The 23,086-nt window shown below is 34.6% G+C and overlaps 1 protein-coding gene and 1 long non-coding RNA gene across 2 annotated transcripts; one reads left to right on the top strand and one right to left on the bottom strand.

The window, feature by feature from the left end:
* The first annotated feature begins 17,346 nt into the window (after positions 1–17,346).
* LOC147568387 (uncharacterized) lies at positions 17,347–18,564 on the top strand. The gene is made up of 3 exons (XR_015238211.1): positions 17,347–17,525; positions 17,664–17,680; positions 18,210–18,564. It is a non-coding gene; the product is annotated as an uncharacterized LOC147568387 (long non-coding RNA).
* A 3,044-nt stretch (positions 18,565–21,608) lies between these two features.
* On the bottom strand, positions 21,609–22,712 carry LOC147568386 (putative F-box protein At2g36090). Its single transcript, XM_086670891.1, has one exon. It carries the CDS (start codon positions 22,669–22,671, stop codon positions 21,628–21,630), a length of 1,044 nt encoding a protein of 347 aa, XP_086527017.1. The 5' UTR covers positions 22,672–22,712; the 3' UTR covers positions 21,609–21,627.
* Between the last annotated feature and the right edge of the window lie 374 nt (positions 22,713–23,086).

Here is a 23,086-nt window from a genome sequence, read left to right as displayed (position 1 = left end):
GACACCAAATGTTTCTACTGTGATGGCAAGGGCCACTGGAAAAGAAACTGCCCTAAGCTCTTGGAGGACAAAAAGAATGGAACAGTGGCTTCCAATTCAGGTATAAACAGTTAACTTATCAAATACTGTAAAATTCCCAAACTTTGGTATATGATACCTAAAATTTCCCTATCATTGTGAATGTACAGGTGCAGCTGGGAACTGAGTATTTGGCTAAGGAAGACAAGATCCAAGAGGGAGCAGAAGCCTCGACTGCTAAGGATGCTGAAAGGGATCGAAGTCTACTTTAGGCACTAAACTAGATTAAGCGTTTTTTTAGTTTTTAACATCATCTCTATACTAAGTATGATGGAGAATCCATAAAGAACTTTATTTCTAAATTGAGATGTTATTAAAAGTGCTAAATTAAACAATCTATATGTAAGGATTCTAAACTTGGTTAAACACCTACAAGATAGGTTCAAATAACCAAAACATGAATCAACTGACAAGAAAGAAAGTCTTGAGTCAGAAACAGAGATTGATCTTCAAACGTACTTCTAACCTATCCATATTTGGAGTGTCCAAAAGGATTAAGATGAAGAACACGAATCAAACTATATCCTCTAAAATCCACTAGTCTAGACATAGCTTCCCACAAAACTACCAAAATTCCGTCTAAAGCTAAAACTTGTAAAAAGCGTTACAAAACTAGCTAATATCTGACACTATTTCTTTTTGAAAGAAAGTTGGGCTTCTTCCACAACCAATCAATAGAACAAAGTGTTTGTTGCTCATGATAGTATTCTTCTAGTAATTAGCACACCTAGTATTCTGGGAGAAAAATACTAATTATTACAAGAATAAGTGGGAGAAAAGTACAAGTCGATTTAATTCGATCATGAGAAAAATCATGAAGAGTCATGAAGAACAATCATGAAACTTGTACACGACGATTAAATTCGACCAAGAGCAACAAACTGCGGCTCCTCGGAAAGGAAAGGTTAAAGATATGATCTTACAAACCCAGCGCACAAAAGCGAACGTCATTCGCAGGAGAACTCTCAAAGCAAGTGAAAGTGTCTCTAAAGGAATATCTCAAAGTAGTTGACAAAATTCCAAATTGTTGTTCAAAAGCCCTAAAAGGTCAAAAGTAAAATCTCAAAGACTCAGAAAATAAAGGTTATTTCTGAAGAGATAAAAGACCTGTGCAGAAACGGAAACTGACTCTAGATTTTGGCTAAAAGCCAAAATCATCATGGAATCCATATCTCGTCAAGAAATGAAGCTTGATAATTTAAGTCAACGGAAGACCTAAATTGGTTTTCCAAAGTAAAAAACTGAGAAGGATGGAAACATTCATGTTTCCCGAAACTAGACAAGAAGAATAAGATTCTTCCAGTCAAGTTATGTCCATAGGCATGCTTCAGAAATCCATCGACGGATTAAAAGAACGCAAGAGTTAGAATCTTCGATTCAAAGAGGCAATCAAAGAAGTTTAATTCCTGAGGAATGAAGAAAAATCTTGAATCACGAGTTTCAAGAAGGTAAGTGGGAGAAACAAACCTTCCGGGTCCGTATGCAGAGTACATACAAAAGATTGAATACGACATAAGATGTTGTGTAACAGTGAACACACTGACTCAATAAAAGGACCACACGCAAGGATGAAATGCCATTTTGGGCATATGAAGATCTATAAGCATAGATCGAAAAGATGATAGGATAGTACGCTTAGATGCTTGAGATTCGAAACAGAAAATTTAAGACCCGGAAAAGTCTAAAAGAATTTCGACCCAAAACTCATGACAAAGAGCGTTGCCAAATCGGAGTTTGAAAAGACACCGATGAGCAAGCACGCATGAGAGAGACGTTTATGTTTGAAAACATAAAGTCAATTCATGTTGAACGTGATTAGCATTTAGACATGCAATTCGGATTGGAAACCCGAAACACTACTGAAACATCCTAGGAGGCTAAAGGATGAAAGTAGTACAAATAGTCATTGTAGCAAACTTCCAGACAAGGAAGGAAAGTAGGCTTAAAAGTGTTTAAGCCGTAACCGTTCCAAATTCTACATAAGAAATTAAAAAGCCTTAACTCTAGTAAAGATTACTAGATATTATCAAGGTTGAATATAGCAATCTTCAAATTAATTGATAATAAGCAAAGTTTAAAACCGACTACCACGGTAGTCAAACTAAACGGTCACCTAAGACATAGTATGAGATTCATACACAGTCTAAGACATGACGTAAATTTAGAATAAACCTCGACAAGTAAAACTGAGTGGGTAAAAAGAGTTTTACGGAAGAGGCTCAGATTTACAACTCTCGTTATCAGAAATAATAGAGTGATTTCACAAGTCGTCTAAATTTGGTTTAGTGTTTAAACGACAGTCCATTGATGATAAAACATTCTGAATAGGTTTGTCAGATACGTGATCTGATGAATGAAATCCTATTAAGTGAACTTGGAATATTTATTGTCAAATCCCTAGTCCAGGTCATTGCATGGACAACAATGACTCATGAAGACTAGTACGGGAGTCGATGGGATATCGCAGTTTCATGGGCTATAGGAATAGTGTATTCGATTCGACTATGTGGGTGTGTAAAAGGTTTATACACTGGATAACCCTCTAATGAGAAGTACATCACTCTTGATGAACGTCAAATACTTCTCAAAAGACAATATTGGAGAGATTCCTCAAAACATGAGTGCTCCACTCATCTTATGTAAGGAATACCCGATTTGGTTCCGTCAAACACCGCGCCGTAAAAGGAGGTTATAAAGACAGATACTGGGAAGGGCAGGATAGACATGAAGTTAAGTGGGAGCATAAGAATGGACTGTGTCATCCTAATCACATTAGGTCAAAAGTGTCTCAAGGCCACTTGATGAGTGACAACTGAAAATGCGTGCCCGCGCTCAAACGGATTAAGAATTAATCGTTTGTCTTTTACAGTTGTACTTGGAGATCAAGAAAGTCTGAATGACGTGACGTATCAGATGGGATACTAAATTGACACGGGAATCGAGGCATTGCACTTGTTCTAAGTCCAAGTGGGAGTCTGAAGGAGATGTCCTTCGACCAAGATGGCAATGCGAGCAATATGTCGGATAGGACAATTGATGAAGAAGATCATCAAGTCCGATTGATTTAGGGTCGTAGTGTTTAGCTAGAAACCAACTACGATCGTCGAATTACGAAGTATTTCGCGGCTAACTTCGATCGGATCCTACACCGGGTTACACATAAGAATGGGTATTTAATTGGATGATATGACTAGTGGGAGTGTGATATAACATTGGGAAAGTCCCATAAGCATATCTCACAGGCCTAAATAGAATTTGGGCAAAATATAGCAAAAAGGCCCGAAATAAGGGTTTTGGACCTAGGCCGGTTCGGGTAATTCCGAGACTCGGATTGGGCTGAATTTTGGAGGGTGAGTTGCTGACATACCCAGTAGTATGCACGCAAAATATCGTGGTGTTTTTACACCTCCTCCTTAGGGAATTGAGAAAATATAATTAATTGCTTTTTTCGACTATTTCCCTAAATCTTATTCTAAAGGGTATTTTGGGAAACCTTTGAGGAGGTGTATTCTCATTAGGGTTCTATATAAACACTCTTAGGACAGAGAATAAGGTGTGGAATTTCTCTCTAAGCTTTCTTACTCTACCACATCAAGTAGAGAGGAGAAAGTGAGCTAATTCCCAAGCTATCTTCTAGTCAAGCAAGAAGAAGGTCTTATTATCAAACCACCATTAGAGTGTTAGCGAGCTTTCAAGGAGGGAGATCAAATACACCGTTCGATGTCCTAAGTAGAGGAAATACGTTTGAAGCTCTTGGTCTTCTTTAAGCTATTCAACTAGCTCGAGGGAAATAACGATTAAAATAATCTACTATCTTCCTATTAGTTAATTACTAGTTTTGCATGATGATCTTGGGGATACTAGTGTTAGACATTAGATGTCGTTATCCGCTATAAACACTAGTATAAGGGTATAATTCTTTTCCGTGCTCTCCTTCCTTCTCTGTTTTTTTTCAAGAAAATGACAACCTCTTCTCCCGCTGCTGATTTTGCGGGTCAACATCGCTTCTCAAGCCAGATGACTCAAGGTGATCTTGACATTCTGCGAAGTGATCATGCGATTCCTGCTTCCGTCGAACTTCTTTTGCCTTCTCCTAACGATAAGATCCACTTTTCCGATGATCGTCGTGTTGGCGTATATGAGGTTTTCTCCAATCTAGGGTTGGTGGTTCCTTTCCCTGCTTTTCTTGTTGATTTGTTGAACTTTTATGGATTGCGACTCTTTCAGATGAGTCCCAACGCCGTCATGACCATCATGGCATTTTACTTCCTTTGTCTTCATCTTGGTGAGAAGGCGAGCTTGTTTGCATTTGACAAGACTTTTTCCCTCAAATCCAGTGACAAATGTTGGCATTATTTTTCGTCTCGCGTCGGTCCGTTCTTCTCTGCTCTGAATATTCCGAAGGTTTTTAAGGATAGGTTCTTTTTCATTCGTCCTTCCCTTGTGACTGAAAAATATGATTTTCGTTCGCCTGATCCTACCTATACTCGTCCAACTCTTGTTCCTGATGAAAGAGACGTTAAGTGTCTAGGATGATTTAAATGCTTTAGTCAGAGACAAGGAGGGCCTTATTCCTGAGAGCGTTGCTGATCTGCAGGCTCTTTATCAGCAAAAGAAGCTCTCTTCTGTGCCTAGTAAGTTTTGGTTGAAGATGTCTTTTTTCCCATTTTTTGGTATTCTTCATGCGTCTGATTTCCTTGATCTCATTTTTCTTTTTCAGCTTTCTTGGGGAAACGGAGTAGGACTGATGACATGTCGTCCTCTTCTGGTGTGAAAAAGTCTCGTACCAAATCTTCGGGCAAAACAGTGGCGGACCCAGAAAAATGTCTTTGTGGGGGCACTTTTAGTTATAACAAACAATTGTAAATTTTCGAAAATCTTCGTATGATGTTCAAGCGAGTGATTTATATATCATAGCCACATTCTCAACCAACTCGACTGTTACTAACTTGTGAGTTGTACTAACTATAGTATCAATGAAAATAATTAGTTTTATACACATTCAAATTATATGAAACGAGATTACAACCCGTGCCCGATGGGCTCAAACAACTATATAATCTCAACTCGTAAAGACAAGTTTGAGAGGTGTAATCTTCACAATTAAAAATAAGTTTGAGGGTCATTTATGTCTTGAAAATGATCAATTTATGTTATTACAAAAGTTTGGAAAAGAGAGAGATGAGTACTTTTACAGAAAATATATAAAAGTATTATATATGGGTGTTTGTAACAAAAAAAACATAACAAATAATCTGGACACAAATAGTTGTAAAGAAGTTGACAGTAGTCAACATAGAATTTACAAAAAGAAAAATGAAAAACTAAAGAAAAAACTTATTTGAAAACAAGAGATAAAAAAGATCTAAATATACCCTCAAAAAGTTGAAAAAAAATTAAAGGGGTAGATCCAAATATACCCTTAAAAAGTTGAAAAAAAATTAAAGGGGGATGAAGGAGTTGAAACCGTTACCTTCTACATACTCCATCACTCCTCTATCCACTAAGCCAAGATTGATTACAGTATAATGGTTCCTCTATTAATTTTTATACTGGATCTTTACTTGAATTGGGAAATGGACTCAACTTTGGGCCTGTGGGGGCATGTGACCCCACGGGCCCCAACGTGGGTCCGCCCCTGTCTCTAATCTTTGTAGAGTTATTTCTTTATTGGCTCCCTAATTTGTTTTAAATAAGTTGAAATTTTTTTGGCATCACTTATATTTAGGGGGGTAGTGGTTCAGGACATTGGATGACACTCAGAGACAAAATGTTCCAGAGACATTTCAAGACATTTGTCCGTAGACAAAATGTCTTTGTGGACATTTGATTCATAGACAAAATGTCTCAGAGACATTTCAAGACATTTGGTTTATGGACAAAATGTCATGGGGACATTTCAACATATTGAATCCATAGACAAAATGTGTAGTGGATATTATTATTATTATTATTATTATTATTATTATTATTATTATTATTATTATTATTATTATTATTATTATTATTATTATTATCATTGAAGGATAATTGGTAGACATTTATTATTTTAATATTATCATTATTGTCAAACAATATGATATAATATATTTGTACTCATATTTCAATAATATATTTTTCGACTTTTGTGGACATCTGTGCATATCTGAGGACATTGATGGTAGTTGGTAGACATTTATTATTTTAATGTAATCATTATTGTCTAATCATACGAAATAAATTTGCCCTACTACTTTGAAAATATATTTTTCGACTTTCGTAGACATCCGTGAATATCTGTGGACATTGATGGGAATTGGTAGACATTTATTATTTTAATGTAATCATTATTGTCTAACCATACGAAATAAATTTGCCCTACTACTTTGAAAATATATTTTTCGACTTTCGTAGACATCCGTGAATATCTGTGGACATTAATAGATATTTATTATTTTTAATATTATTACTGTCTTACCATATGAAATAAAAAAAATTAATTAATATATCCAAATATATATTTTTCGACTTTCGTAGACATCTGTAGATATCTGTGGACATTGATGGAAAATTGGTAAATATTTATTATTTAATATAGTTAAATATTAATATAATAATAATATAATATAATAATAATAATAATATAATAATAATAATAATAATATAATATAATATAATATAATATAATATAATATAATATAATATAATATAATATAATATAATATAATATAATATAATATAATATACTCCAATATAATATAATATAATATAATGTAATATAATATAATATAATAATACACTAATATAGTAATATAATAATAAGATAATATTATAATAATATGATTTGATAATAATAATTATTTTTATTACCTTCCTTACTCAAATATATAATAATAATAATAATAATAATAATAATAATAATAATAATAATAATCTAATAATATAATAATAATAATATAATAATACAACAATGTAGTAATATAATAATAAGATAATATTATTCTAATATGATTTGATAATAATTATTATTTTTATTATCTTCCTTACTCAAATGTCCCCAAGTGTCCACAAGTGTCTTCCATATTTTGAGAATTTTCTCTCCAAAAGCTCTCCAAATTTACATTAAAATGTCTCCAAATGTCCCCAAACCAATTTGTCTTCAAATGTCCCTAATCTCGTGTCCCGAACGAAAAACACAGACATTTGGGGACATTTGAAATGTCCCCAACCAATAACACAGACATTTGGGGACATTTGAAATGTCCCCAACCAATAACACGGACATTTGGGGACATTTCAAATGTCCCCAACCAATAACACGGACATTGGGGGACATGAAAATGTCCCCCACTGGTCCCCAACCACTACCCCCCCCCCCCCCCCCCTTAAAAGGGGGCTAATTTTGAATTTACAAAATCACTTTTATAACAACGACAATTATGGAAACAAAAACATTAACCACTAAAGTTAATTGACAGTGTTAACAAAAGGGAGCCAAATTTGAATTTACGAAAAACAAGAGGCAAAAAAAAACTGATCACAAAGTAGGGGTCAAAAAGGAAATAACTTATTTTTGTAAATAAATACCATTTTGGCCCCTTGGGTTGTTTTAAAAAAGTTTGAATTTTTTTTGGAATTAAATCATATTTAAAAGGGAGCTAATTTTGAATTTACGAAATTATTTTTATAAGAAGAGCAATTATGGATACAAAAAAGTTAACCATTATGAGCCAACACACTTCTCTCGTTTCAAGAGAAAATAATCGTTTCCTCTCTTCTCTCAATCTCTTAAACTACTTTTCAGATCTTGGTGTTTTCTAGAGGAGGGATCCGTACTCCGGATTTTACTCTTTGTTGGTTATATCATATCTATAATCAAATCTTATTCCACACAGTTCTTCTTACTGATTCTTCCTTTTCTCCTTGTTCTTCTCTCTTTAACATGGATCACATATTCATTTCCTAAAGTTACAAAAATCAAATTCGATGAAGGATTTAATCCATTTGTTGGTGATTTTATATGTTTAAGAAATGTAAGTATAGATAAAGATGTCAGTGAGAAAAGAAGATTCAACATCGTTGAATTCTACGATGAACAATTCAAAAAGATTGAAGATGAAATTACAAGTCAAGAGAAAAGAACTATCAAGATTTCACTTTTATTAGTTTAATATTATTGTTGTAATTTTCTTTTTGTCGACCTTTGGGGTCTTCAATTCTCGATCTATAGGATCTTTTGGTCAACCTTAAGGGTCTTTAATTCTCGATCTATAAGATCTTTGTGTCTGTGTCTAGTCAATTATTTTCCCTTCATGAGGCACTTTACATTTAAATGTAACTCTCATGAAGTTTTCAGAGGAGAGGAATAAGAATTCTACCTACTTTGCGATGTTCACTGATGAATGAAAGCATGGTTTTGATTAAAAAAAAAAAAAAAAAAAGTTAACCATTAAAGTTAACTGACGGTGTTAACAAAAGGAGGCCAAAAATAGAAATTGGTCACAAAGTAGGAGGTCCAGAAGGAAATAACTCAAAATCTTTTAGTTGATAAAGTTTTTTTGAAGGGTTATTTCCCAAATAACCCAACTTTGTGACCAGCTTCCTGCCTAGCCTCCCACTTTATAAAAAATACTCAGATGACCCTCGTTTTCAGTTACCGTTATAACTACGTTAACTAGTCATCACCTCTCTCTCCTCCATATCATCACCTCTCTATCCTCCATCTCATCACCTCTCTCTCCTCCATCTCATCACCTCTCTCTGCTACCCCACCTTCTCGCCACCCCATCGTCTTCACCGGCAAAAGTTGCCGACCGACGACCTTTAAAGGTCTGTTCGCAGACCTAGATCTAGAGAGAGGTTTTTTCTAGAGAGAGAGGAGACGGGAATTTTTTTTCTTTATGTTTGAAGGTCGTCGATCGAAAAATTGATCGGCCGGCGACCTTTGCTTGGTGAAAACGGTAAGGTGGCGAGAAGGTGAGGTGACAGAGAGAGGTGATGAGATGAAGAAGAGAGAAGTGATGTCTAGTTAACGGTGCTATAACGGTAATTGAAAAAGAGGGTCATCTGGATATTTTTGATAAAGTAGGGGGCTAGCAGAAAGATGGTCACAAACTTGGGGGTTATTTGGAAAATAACCCTTTTTAAAGTTATATTCATTTTATATCTTTCAACAAAAAAAAATCTTCATTTTATATTATTTTTGTCTTATTTTATAATTCTTTTAAATAGTCTTTATTTGATAAAATAATTTTTTTTATAGATTTTATTTTTTAAAAAAAATTCTTATAAAATCTTATTTATAATTTTTTTTAAATAGTCTTCAGTTATTAAAATAGTTTTTATATAATTTTTATCTTCCAAAATCTTATTTCATATTTTTTAAATAGTCTCCATTTCATAAAAAGGTACGGGGCCAAGAAGAAAATAACTTAAGACCTTTCAGCAGATGACGTTTTTTTAAATAACCTTCATTTTATATTACTTTTATTTTATATAAATCTTATCTTATAAGATCTTTTTTTATATAATTTTTATCTTATAAAATCTTATTTATAATCTTTTAAATAATCTTATTCTATAAAATATTATTTTATAATTTTATATAAACTGATTTTATAATTTTTATCTTATAAAATCTTATTCTATAATCCTATTATAGTACTATTCAAAGTACAGTAACATCTGCGGTTATTGGTGGTTTTAGTTATAATTTATCATTTTAATGTTTGAACATCATTGTACAACTATCGTTAGGCATTGACTCTAATAAAGATAAAATGTAAACCACTTAAATAATCTTTTCTCAAATTAAAAGAAAATCAGCTTGAAAGTTTTGTAGACTTCATTTAATTGTTGCAACCAAACTTTCTTTTCAACAAAGAAATAAAAAAGAAGTATACGTGATTTCATCTTAAAAGCTAATATATGGAGATTAGGTGATGAAGCAATTATGAAGTCATTAATTTGTTTATTAATTTTTTTTAAAATTTGTAAAATCAATAATCTTCGTTATAAAAGTTTTATTTTATATAATCTTTATCTTATTGAAATCGTATTCTATAATTTTTCTAATACTTTTATTGTATTAAATGATTTTTTATAAACTAATTGTTTATTTTATAAAATCTTATTTGTAAAACTTTTATTTATATAATCTTTATCTTGAACTAGAAGGCCGAACTAACGCTAGTAAAAAGAGGTCGGAGACAATCTTGCCTTCTTCCTCTCGATGATAAAAGAAAAGAATTAAAAGATTTTGTTTTATAAAACTTTAATTTTATGAAATAATTAGATTTTTATAAAATCTTTATATATCTGTTTTATAAACTCTTTTACCTTATAAAGTTTTTTTTAAATAATCTTCATTTTATAAAACTATTATTTTACATGATCATTATCTTATAAAAACTTATTTTATAATCTCTTTTAAATAGTCTTTATTGTATAAAATATTTTTTATAAAACTTTTATTTTATTTATAAAACTTTTATTTTTATGTAATTTTTATCTTGACTAGGGGGTTATTTAGTAAATAATCCTAATAAATACAGGTTGGAGACTATTTTCCCTTCTTCTCCTAGCAAATATGTTTTTTTCAGCAATGTATATATGTTAAATAGGTAACATAGGTTTTGATTACTGAATTTTTAGCACCTAATTGTTAATCTTTAGTTCGTTTTAGATAAAGAAATAGGTGAACGTGTTATTCCTTTCAAAAGGGTTTCTTTCGAATATGATGAAATTTTATGATATAGTTTATGATGGAAAACAAATAATTGAAGGTAGAGATAACCGCATACCATCGTCCGATCCTCTTAAAACAACCCCTTAAATAGGGAAAAACATTTTTGGGGATTTAGCCTGTGTTCTTTTTATTAGTACTTAAATATACTTATGTTTTTGTCAGTGTGGGAGCCGGTGGTTAACTTCAATTAAAGAGAAAAAAGTTATGGCCTCTGCACTATAGTTATATATTTATCTCTTCTGACTCTTATTTTCAAATAATTCACCATTTAGTTTTTTTTTTCTAAAGTTGATTTTGACCTTTTTTTTTTTTCTAAAATTACTATTTTCTCTTTTTCCTTAAGTTTGTTAAGAACGTAAATGTAGAAATTTTTTTCATGACACAAATAGCTCCGATTATTGAAAAAATTAACCAATACTATAGGCACCCCAAAAGACCAACACCCTAGAAGCACAATGCATGTCACTTTTTAAAGGCACCCAAACCTTTCCTACAGTCCTATCAAACATTGAAATGTTCAATTTCACATGTTAAATAGTGACTTTTTCTCATCAAGAAAAATCAATTTCACATCTTACAATTTCTCACCTAAAAACTGAACTCTAAATGTGCCCCAACAAAGAAATTTTTCATGATCCGACATTGTGCCTAGACTAGGGGTGGGAAACGGACCGGACGGGTAGTCCACGGTCACTTACTCTTCCGGTCCGGGCGGAATGGACAAATTCTCGATTTGTCCGTTCGGACATCCGGACAAATCGGGCGGTTACTTGACAAAACTTAGTTGTCTGTTGCCCGTCCGTGTCCGCCTAAATTGTCGGACAATCCGGGTACCGGACCGGTCGGACTCGGGCACAATGTTTCTTTTTTTTTACTTGAATGCATATGAAAGATATTCATTAAGATTTCACCCAAGCAAAGTCGATATAACATAATCCCACATTGTAAACTTAGTCTTTCCATGCATATACGTGTAAGTATTTAGTCTAAATGTTAACTAAATCAATTGATTTGCATACACGTGTAAGTGTGTAGTCTAAATGTTAACTATATTAATTGATTATAACTATCTATACATGATTGAATTGTCTAAGTAAGTCGAAAATATCAATCGGTCGGGCTTATCGGTCAGACTCGGGCGGAATGTCGGTTAGAGCCTCTTGTCCGTGTCCGTCCGACTAAATTTTCCGGTCCGGTCGGGTAGTGTCCGTCTCGAACACCGGGCGCCCACGGTCAGATCGAACACGGGCGGTTCGCGGGCGGTTTCGCGGGCGGATCCGGGCTCACGGGCCTTTTTCCCACCCCTAGCCTAGACTAATTTTCGTTTCTCATATTTGTTAGATGTCGAGTTAATTTGACCAAAAGTTGAACCTGCAGTCATATATGCAATAGCCAATATCTGCAACCCATAATTTGCTTTACAAACATGATTATAGAACTCTGTTCTTTTAGCACCTTTGAACTTTATCTTAGAGTGGACAAAATGGACATGTAAACACATGCCCGTATGGTGGGGGGACAAAATGGAACTGTAGACAATGCCGGGTGGTGGGGGAGCGGGCAATGCGCCCCCATGGGAGGGGTTTAGTTCTTTAAGTTTTGTCTAATAAAATATATTGGCCGATCATCATCCTTAGTTCCTCACCATCACATCTAATACATCACCGTTACCTACTTGTGAATTTTAATTATCATGATGATGGTCATCATCTACTCTTGAATATTTATCACATGATGACCAATCATTTCCTTTTTCTCTTTACCTGGCCTTATTGTTTTAAGTGCCCATTTTAATGGATAAAAAGAGCGCCAAAAATATTACTGTCAGGTGCCTTTAGAATTTGTCATTATATTTTCTCAAGGGAGATTTTGACCTACACCCCCACTATTATAGCAATATTAGGACTACACCCCCGTTTTTTAAAAACTTTTGATTTATACCCCCACGTGGACGGAAACTGTTATTTCGTGGTTAAGTTGAGTGTGTGAGAAACACACGTGCCAACTAGGACGGTTTTGCCCCTATAAAGTTTCTCTCTCTAAACTATTATCTTTTTTTCTCAATTCTCCATCACTCTTCTCTTAATCTCTTCCCAATCTTTAAAAAAGTCATGGGAGTGTACAATATGTATGATAAATGTGTTTATAAGGCATCTCAGGAGCTTCATATCCAAGCTCAAAAGCTTTTGTACAAACAACAATGATATTTAATGGAGATATGGGTATCACCTATTTGAGTGGTGGCCATTGATTCAACTGTTGCTTTTATTGTTTGAGGGCAATCACATGGATTTTCAATGCCATTGATCTCAGTTTATGATAATTGATCCCATTACTAAATCAAACTTACTTGAGGATGCCAATACCATTAACCGGCACCACCATGGTTTGATTCCACATGAAATTTCCTCTTTTCTCCACCCTAGATTCAACATCACCACTGCCGCCGCCACCTTCGTTAAGTACTCGAAGAACATTTACGTGATTAAATGGAGATTGATCACCTCTAGTCCCCGAAGAACAATTTTCTCTTTTCGCTTTCCGGAACCCTAACGAATCGACTGCATCAATAAGAAGACCATGGTGAAGCAATTAGTTGAAATAAATATAAAACCTTACAAATCCAATTTTTGTAATCAACCCGATCCTGAAATGAAATCATACACTCGGTTTGTACTCAAAATCAAAATCTAGTAAGGAACTAGTTGTTTCTCTAACTTTATTTCTCTAACTTTATCTCTCTAGCTTCAATGGAAATCAAAATCCAGTAAGCTTGTGGTATTTGGGTGATGGATACAATTAGAAGTTTTAAAGAATTTTTGGAGAGTGGATGAAATTATACCTATTGATCTGGGTTGGATTTCATTTGGATGAAACTTATGTTCAAAGATTTGTTAGAGAGTGGGAACAAGGAAGTATTGGGTATGAAGTTCTTACTTTTGGAGATTTAAAAGATTTCCCTGAATATAGTTGTTCATACGCCATTAACAATAGTGGCGATGAAGATGAAGAAGACGATGTTGGTAGTGATCGGAGAAGATGACGATGACGGTGGTGGTCGGTCGATGAAGGTGGTTGTGGTGATGGAGATGATTAGAGATGATTAAGGAAAGAAGAAGATGGGCTTAAGTTGAAAATTGAAATTTAACGAGGGTATTTTTGTCTTTATTCACATGTGTCTTTGGCACACGCTCTACTTAACCCCAAGTTGACGGTTTCCATCCACGTGGGGGTGTAAATCAAAAGTTTTTAAAAAACGGGGGTGTAGTCCTAATATTGTTACAATAGTGGGGGTGTATGTCAAAATCTCCATACCAAACACAAATTGAATTTCTGTAAGAAAAAATTTGTTTTCGTCCTCTTAAAAAACACAATGTGATGGTATATCAAGTACGAATCCTGGTAGAATCCCGGCAGACTGAGGTGTCAGACCAAGATCTAGAGAGAAAATTTTATTTTCCGAAAAAAAAAGTGATTGTCGGGTCAAAATTTTCACACGTAAAAAAATGTGAAACTTCCAAAATATTACCTTTACCCACAAAAGACGGTTAAATTTGTGGCTATTCAACTTCAAACCAATTGGCAATGAGTGGAGAGGACCTATACTTTATATTCTTGGTTGTTAGTTACCCATTCTCTTGTGTGGGAATATTCTCACAAAGACATTGAGTCAGTGGAGGACCCAGAAAAAATTCCTTGTGGGGGCACATTTACTTAATAATAAACAATTGTAAATAGTCGAAAGTATTGATGCGACACTCAAATTAACTGATTATAATTTTATAGTGATATTCTCAACTGACGCAACTACCATTAACTTGTAAATTGCAATTTCAGTATAGAAATCGACCTCATACTATTTGAATTACATAAAACTCCATCCCACATTACATTTCTAGTATTACGTAATATTTTGTTGCAGCTGTACTTTCTCAACAAAAAAAATTAAATAAGGTGTTAACAATAAGAAGAAAGAGTTATGAGTACCTCAAGTAAATTTATGGTTGAACAAAACTAATTGATAGAACAAAAGTAGATTTATCCTAGACCTAAAGAGGAATCAACCGTCCATTAGGAGTGAAAAAGTTCATCAAGAGAAAGAAAGAAAGTCGACTCGATAATGGAGGTCGTTATTTTTGTGTAGGTTGACTCGATAATGGAGACTGTTGGTTTTGTGTAGTTCTGGTGTAAGCTTTAACTAATAGTCTCTCGTAACACTCCTCAATCTATAATAGTTTGGCATACATCAATTAGTTACATAAGTTATGAATAATAAAATTAGACAAAACAATCTCATAATTAATTTTGGTTTATTAATCCGAAATCCTACCAAATCTTAGGAGGTAGAGTGAGGTTTTGGTCAAATACAAATTTTGGACTTAGGAATCTTTAGGATTCAAGAGTCGGATTTTTGGTAGCCAAACAGAAATTATGATTCCTATCAAATCCCATTTTTGGTAGGAATTCTGCATCCAAATGCACCATCAGTTTCTCTCTCTATCTTCAGAAGATGCGACTCTCCCTCTCTATGCATTCTCTTCGACTTTGACCCTCGTCTACCTGTATAGAAAATCTTGAATTCTCCCTCACCATAAATTATCTTTGATTTTGACCTGTAGATTCTAGTATAGACAAAATCCTACAAGGGATATCAAAATCACCTCCTCGAAAACTCATCTACACATAAGACGCTTCATCAAGAGGTAAGTCGTCTTCTTAAACTTGGTTGACCCTTGTGAATTTGTTTGATTTTTTTTAATCTGGTTAGCAGAATCTAAGCAACTTTCTTGATACTTGCAAGTCATCTATTTCTTTACCGGCAGGGTGGCTTGCATATTATTTTTGTCATCTAGGTTCTCTTTTGTCTATATCTTTGTTGTTCGATCACAAAACTCGTTGATTTGGGTTTACAAGATCAAACTTGACTGAATTCTGACACAAAGGTTGTTCCTTTGGGTGATTTTTAGAGCGATTCTAATGTTTTTTTTGTTGATTGGTAGTTAATTTGTTTCTGTGAATTTGGTTACTTTTGAATTTCTAACTTTCTTTCTTAGCCCATCATATGTTTCTATTAGAGGTTGCATGATTTGATTTAGACCATTGAATCGCTTTAATAAGCATCGGGTGTTTCTCCATCTAGATTTTAGATACTACGTGTTTATTTAGTATTTTCGTGGACAATAACATAAATTGTTTTGATGAAGGACAATAACATAAATTGAATTAGAATAGTGATTGATCATGGATTCCTTTTGTTTCATGAATGACTTGAATAAAAAAAGTTCACTCTTTTTCCTTAAACAATTTATTATTCCTTTCTAAATAGTTAAATTTGTGAGATACACTATATGCTAGCTGAAAATCTTGGTTTTGGCCATGCCCATAATTTCATCTTTGCAAAGGTAGAAGTGTAGCTTGTCCGTGTAGTGCTTGTTGTGATTCTACTTGCTTTGGCTCGGTAGACAATTGTTAGATTTTGGTTTCTCGTGAAACTACATTTGAAATCTCGAATTGGCTCTCAGCCCTCTGATGCTACTTCTTCATTGGCCACCTATTTTGTTTATGGGAGTGCTGTAATGACAAAATCTTTGATAAAATTCTTGACTTAATGACTCATTTACTAAAAGACGAAAGATTTTCAAAGTTTGACTTTGATCAGGACCGTTCTTTTAACCGTGTGACTCATCGAGTCAAAGATTTTGTCAAAGATTCTTTGTACACTTAGCATTTCCTTTCTGGTTATACTTATTTCCTTGTCAAGAACATCACTTAATTATAGGTCGATGTTTTGAGAAAATAAGAAAAAATTTCGGGGAAGAAAATTTTGGGTGGAAACAAATTTTTTGTTTCTTCAACAGAGTTGATAGGAGGGACTCCCTGGTGTACTCCCCCTCACAGGACAAGGTCATTTTGATATTTTCACAGTCTTTGTCAGACTGAAAAGACCAGAATACTCTTGTCTTGTGAGAGGGAGTACACCAGGGACTATGTCCAGGGAGTCCCCAAATCATTTTTGTTCTTCCACATACTACCCAATATTTATGTTCTTCTTGCATCTTCCTTTCCACCAACATCAACTCAGACGAACTTCTACCATACTCTGGCGACCTCCACCATCAACACCGACGAACTCCACCACCAAACCGGCTATCTCTTCTTTTTCTTCTCTCTTATCTCTCTCTCCTCTTTCTCTCTCCCTCCTCTAGGGTTGGGAATTTGGTCCGAAAACCCGAATCCGCCCGCGTCCGCCCACGTCCGCAAAGGACCGCGACCGCCCGTGACCGAATCGGGCAAAGCCCGTCCGACCGAGAAGGCTCTAGTGGACGGTCACGGACAAAAGGGTCTGTCCGGAGGTTCGCCCGTGACCGTCCGATTTAGTTACTGCCCGTCCGCCCGAACCTTGACCGGAACACTATCGACCATTAGATTTTATAGGGTTATGTTAAAGCCGTTGGATTTTCGTAAGGCTTAGTATATAAACCCAAAGAAAACCCTAAGTCATTTTATCTTATTTCTTCATCTTCAGTTCTTCTCTTATAGCTTCTCGGCTACAAAGAAAAACCCTAACCCTAAATCCCTAAGCTTCCAAATCTTTTGAAGTTCGAATGTTCAAGTTCAACCCTCTTTAGTCTTTTAGTCTTCATTCTTCAACGAAGTGGTGAACTGGTGAAGTCGTTACTCGTTATTATCTTCTTCAACCTTCGATTCTGTTCGATTAAAGGTATGATTCATTCAACCCTCTTCAGTGGTTTCTTCTATGTTTACTTATAATAAAAATCTAGAAATAATTACTTATTATATTCACTTGTTCTTCGTCTTACATGGGCTGCGATACAAATATTGTTCTTCGTTATGCAAGATCTGCTAGATCTAAAGGTATTAACTTTTATATTCCTGTTTTTAGTATACTGTTACATTCTTCTTTGTTATTTTTTTCTAGTTAGGTTAAGGACAAAAGCTTCCATTGATTAATCTTTATTATATTTTGTGTTCTGATTTTGGGTCTAGTTAGTTTACTCTTATAAACTTCCTTATTGATTTTGGGTTTAGTTAGGTTATGGACAGAAACTCCCTTTGAGTTGTAGCATTTATTGATTAATCTTTTCTTTTGTTAATTTTTAAGATCTAAATATATTCATTCTTCTTTTGTTGTTTCTAAGATCCAGAAATAATTTTAAGTAACTTTTTGTTTAAGATCTAGAAATATTTTGTGTTCCAACAAATTATCTTTTGTTCGAAATATAGTGTTTACTGATTCATTCATTTTCTCTGTTTTTTATTCATCTTCTTCATCTTACATGGACTGACAATTTTACATCATAAGATCTACAAGATGTATGTTTTGTGTGTATGTTGTTGTATTATGTTTGAATGATTTCAGTTTATATCTTATTTGTTATTTCAGGACACAACAACAACACATGAAGAAGAAGACTGCCAAAATCTGGAAAATGTGGGACATCGTTGAAGTATCTGATCCCGATGACGCTGGTAGAATTATAGAAGTCGCGCAATGTAAAATTTGTGGTGAAAGAAAGATATGCGAGTCTACGACTGGTACGCTTGATTTCTTCAGGCATACTCAAGTTTGTTCGAAAACGCACAATGTTGATTTTGAAACAGTCTAAGAATGCATCCAAAGTGACGGCGGAATGATGATATTATTGATTAAATTTTTGAATATGTAATTTTCTAAATTTTTGTTCATAAGGACTACGGATGTCAAGTAGTTACAGGCTGAATCTTCGTACTTTTGATTATGATGGTTTGTTACTTAGGTTAGGCTTCTTGAGTTTGATTGAAGTCGACCTTTGTGGCTGTTGAAATTTTGAAGCCTATGAGGGTCATTCATTGGCAACATAATGGTGTGTCAAAAAAATTTGCATCTTTGTATTTTTTATTTAATTCTTCATACCCGAAGCCCGACCGTCCGCTGTCCGGGATGTCCGGATCGATTATACGGACACGGGCGGACATTTTGAGATAAAAATTCCGGTTAGTCCGTCCGTTTAGTCCGCTTGTCCGAGCGGTCAATGTGAGGTTTTGTCCGTTCCGTCCGAACCCGGATCAAGTCTGTCCGCGGACTGTCCGTCCGGACCGATTCCCAACCCTACCCTCCTCTCTCTTTCTCTCTCTAAGTCGGGCCAAGGGGAGAGCCCCCACTGGAGATGCTCTAATCTATTTAATTTAAAATTTTCCACCCAAGTTAGCAACTCTAACCTCTCTGGTCTGGTCGTGCCAGCCCTGTCTCTGTATTTGTTAATAGTAACAAGCAGCACAGAATTAAGAAAACCACAGATACAGCTTCACGATTCGCATTCGCATGGAGCTCAAATCTCTTTTTGAAGAAAATCCAACGTCCTTTAAATAAATTAAATTGGCCACTAAAGAGAACCATGTCTTACTCCTCTCCACATAAACTTCTATCTTATTATCATTATCTATAATGAACAAATACTATTTAGCAGTCTCAACGGGATGATAAATTTTATCTGCCATTATCAGCCAAATTTAACCAGATATGGATGGTTCAAGTCCAGACAGGAAATGGTTGATGAAGTAATCTACTATATTTAACTTAACTTCTAGGTTTATAGGAAGTGGAATAGGAATATGTATTGGGAATGTCTTTGAGATATGGATGAAGACTGTTAAGTTTCCAATTGCGGTCAAATTCATTCATTCATGCATAGTTGATTGGTTTTTGGGCAACTAATAGTGAATGTTCCTCCTCCCCATCCTTTCACGTTTATTTCCCATTTTTCGGTCATATTATATTATACCCAACCCCTCCTTTCTTTTAAGGACCAACTCGCCTCATCGCCTGTTTAGCTCCACTATTTAATTTTGATCAATTTACGAAAATTGTTAAAAAATAATAATTATTTCTTCTAATTTTGTCTTAGCCAAACACGACACACTCAACCAAAGACATCGTGAGAGTGTCGATAAAGGGGCAAAACGGATATGTTAATCAGAATCAGGGAGCCAAATGAGCATTACCCATTTTAAATCGGGAAATCGAGGTTACCCTAGTACGTATCAAAAACGTGCTTGGTGCTTGAACCAGACAGAGATTATTGATGCATTCTTAACCAAAATCTAATACTGGTACACGAATGACCCTTCAAATCTCCTACATAAGAATACCAAAATTAACCTCCTTAAACCACAGATGTAGTATAATTCTGCACCAAGTGAATTAAATTTAGTTCATGAACGACCCCTCAAAACTCCCATTAACCTAAGCACCTACACTATTACCCAAACTCTCAAAATGGCTTTCAAAGGCACCAAGTTTATCTATAAATACCCAAATCTGTACTAAACTAAGTGTCACTGTCATTTGTTTATAAAGAAGTGGTTGAAATATTAGTTAGTCGGGTGGTTAAGTTGTGAAAATGTCGACTGATATTTACTCTACTGTATCTGACGAAGGTAATCACTACTTGTTTCTTATCCATTTACATGGTAAACTTTATGGGGAGACTACAATTAACACAGAGGTGGATAACAAGTTTACCATCAGCGGGGAATATTATTATAAAACTAAGGCTGTCCCATTTTCGAGGAAGTTTGAAATGCCGAAATATGTCAATACTGATACAATAACGGCAACTTTTGTTGGTAATGTGCTTATGGTCATTGGTCAAGGTTAAGAAGTTCGCCCTTCCAAATTGTAGGAAGATTAATGTTAAACATGTTTACTTGGAGTGAAAACGAGACAGCTTGTTCTATAACTTTGACCTTTTACCTATGGGTCTCATCGTTATTTAACTAAAGGTTATAGTTTAGTCGATCATATGGTATTTAATAATGTTGCCTGTCTTATGAATATTGTAATGATGGCTCTGTTACTAAGCTTATTCTGTTTCTCTGCCAAATGGTATTAAGTTTGTTATAATAGTGACAATGTTGCTATTTTACAAGTTAAATGGGTATAACTCATGAACTTTTCCCAATGTCCTATTGAATGATGCAACATAGAACCACGTATAAAGGATTTGCCGCGGAAATGGAATGTGTGATAATTTGTCATCCTTCAAAATCATAATAAAAGAAACAAATATTGCCACACTGAAAGGCCAAGTGTGAACTCACCCAAAAATCTAGCTCTCCAAAACAGTATAGACACGGCGTAATGAGAAACCTGAAATACAGGGTATTTTTCTCTTTGGGGGCATTTTGTCTATGACCGTAAGACCATTACCCAACTTGAAGCGCATAGCTGCATAGGGCTGGGAAAAAAGGTCCTGCAACACCAAACCATTGTGGACACCCAAGTTTGTTAAGCCCAAAACCCAAAATGAAGTTCAATTTGACTGTCCCGGAGAAGTGAAGGATCATCGTTTTAAAAATCAGTGAAGTCTATTTTGTTGTCGTAACATGTATATTTTTGCTTGAAAGATCTAAATAGTCTAAAAATCACAAATTAAATAAATTTTACAGTTGTTATCGTCAAAAACATCTTCAATCATCTAAAGACTTTAAAATCATCATATGAGCCTAAAGCCCATTTATTTATAACTTTAAGTTATTTAACCTAGATTCAATAAATCATGGATTTCAATTTCTTTCAAGAATAGAACTGAGTACTTCTTGACTCGGAAACGAGCGTTCAACCACTGCACACAAAAATTATATAATATTTCTTATTACACTTTGAAAAATATACAAAAATTGTATAATATTTCTTATTACACTTTGAAAAATATATAAAAATTGATTAAACCACCCTTTTTTATTTAGTTTACAGTTGGGTGGTATTTTTTTTTGTTCAAATTACAGTTTGTTGGTACTATAAAATAATAATGAAAAAGAATTTAACAATATAAAGCAAACCCAACAAAAAGGGTAAAAATAGAAATCCAAAACGCCATACACATAGAATCAACCTTTCTCTCTCTTTTCATGTTCTCTTCTTCCCTCTCTCTCTTCATTCTCAAATACTCATCATACATCTCCTTCTTCTCTTTCCAACTTCCTTTTTTCCTCTTCCCATTTTCAATTGCTAATTGTAAGATCTCCAAACTATCCTTCCCACTCAAACTAATTCCATATTTATCCTCAACTTGTAAACTCACCTCTTTTACTTGCATATTTATTCCATCTTCACACCCCCCAAACGCCACTAATATTCCACATTGAATAAAATCAGTTGTGGTTTCTTTACTATTTCCACCCAAAATTGTCACGAATTTTACTTGTATTTCTTCGGATAACCAATGACGTTGTACTGAAACAGGCCTCCAGCTTGATAGATTAGCTGCCCGCCGTCGGATTGGGTCAACCATTATCCAACTTAAAGTCAAATTTTCTTCCAAATCTTGAGGTATATTTTGGTGATGAGGAATTTTTGTTTCAATCATGTCTTTTGTGTCTAAAAGATCAATCCCAAACGGTGAAGAACTGAACCAACTTGTTTGGGTATTGGTTTCTTGAACTTTTGAGAAGATTAATTTGTTTTTATAGTGGATATCAACAGCTGATATTATCTCGCGAATCGAAGATGACGATGGGTGTTGGGGAGAAGTAATTGTTGGTGTTGGATAAGCGGAGAGAAGAGGAAATGAATCGGAGAAGAACGCACGATGGGTGTTGGGAAAAGTAGAAATTATGTGTTGTACACGTGGATCGAGTGTAGAGTGCCAAGTGTCACGACACACGTTAGACCAAAGATCTTGTTCAGCAGAAAGAGAGTGGAGTTGGGAAGAGGCGCAACTGACCGAAGCTAAAGTTGGGCCATCAAGACGAGATAGGATGTGGGAGAGAAGAACATCCGTTGGGACGGATGAGATTGTGGTTGTGCCGCCTCCTCCATCGCCTGATATTTGATCGGCAACTCGTGGCAAAGATAAGCTGACCATTTGAAAAGATCAAAATTGAATGGATTTTATCCTAATCTTCTTGTTCCTATATTTTGAGTCTAAAGTAAAGAGAATTACAAGTATATATATGAAGTTTAGGAAGGTTAAGCCATCCTTGTCTACTTGTAAGTTCTTTGGTACTTCATTATTTTTTTTATTTTTTTTTTTTGAATAGGATAGGATTGTTCAAAGTCAGAAAATACGTACTCGAGTCAAAATGGTTTTTTTTTTCTCATTTTCTTGTAAGGTGTGGGATTTCTTTATTTTTTGTATAGAAGTTCCTACCCTGATTTTGTTTTTGATTGGTAGAAAGTCTGACATTTATGGAAAAACAATTAGGTCACTGTCCCACACGGCCACACAAAATGGTTGTTGGGATGTAAAATACTCCATGGAAGTGGAGCCCTAATGGAGC

Source organism: Eschscholzia californica, unplaced genomic scaffold (assembly GCF_041429995.1).
Source record: "Eschscholzia californica isolate CP2 unplaced genomic scaffold, dmEscCali1.0.p SCAF_1, whole genome shotgun sequence".
NCBI classification, from domain to species: Eukaryota; Viridiplantae; Streptophyta; class Magnoliopsida; order Ranunculales; family Papaveraceae; genus Eschscholzia; species Eschscholzia californica.
Note: the sequence above shows the minus strand (reverse complement) of the source record. Positions and strands in the feature narration are given on the sequence as shown.

Excerpts from the sequence above, each read along its gene's own strand:
- LOC147568386 (XM_086670891.1), bottom strand. The coding sequence starts at position 22,671 with ATGGTCAGCTTATCTTTGCCACGAGTTGCCGATCAAATATCAGGCGAT.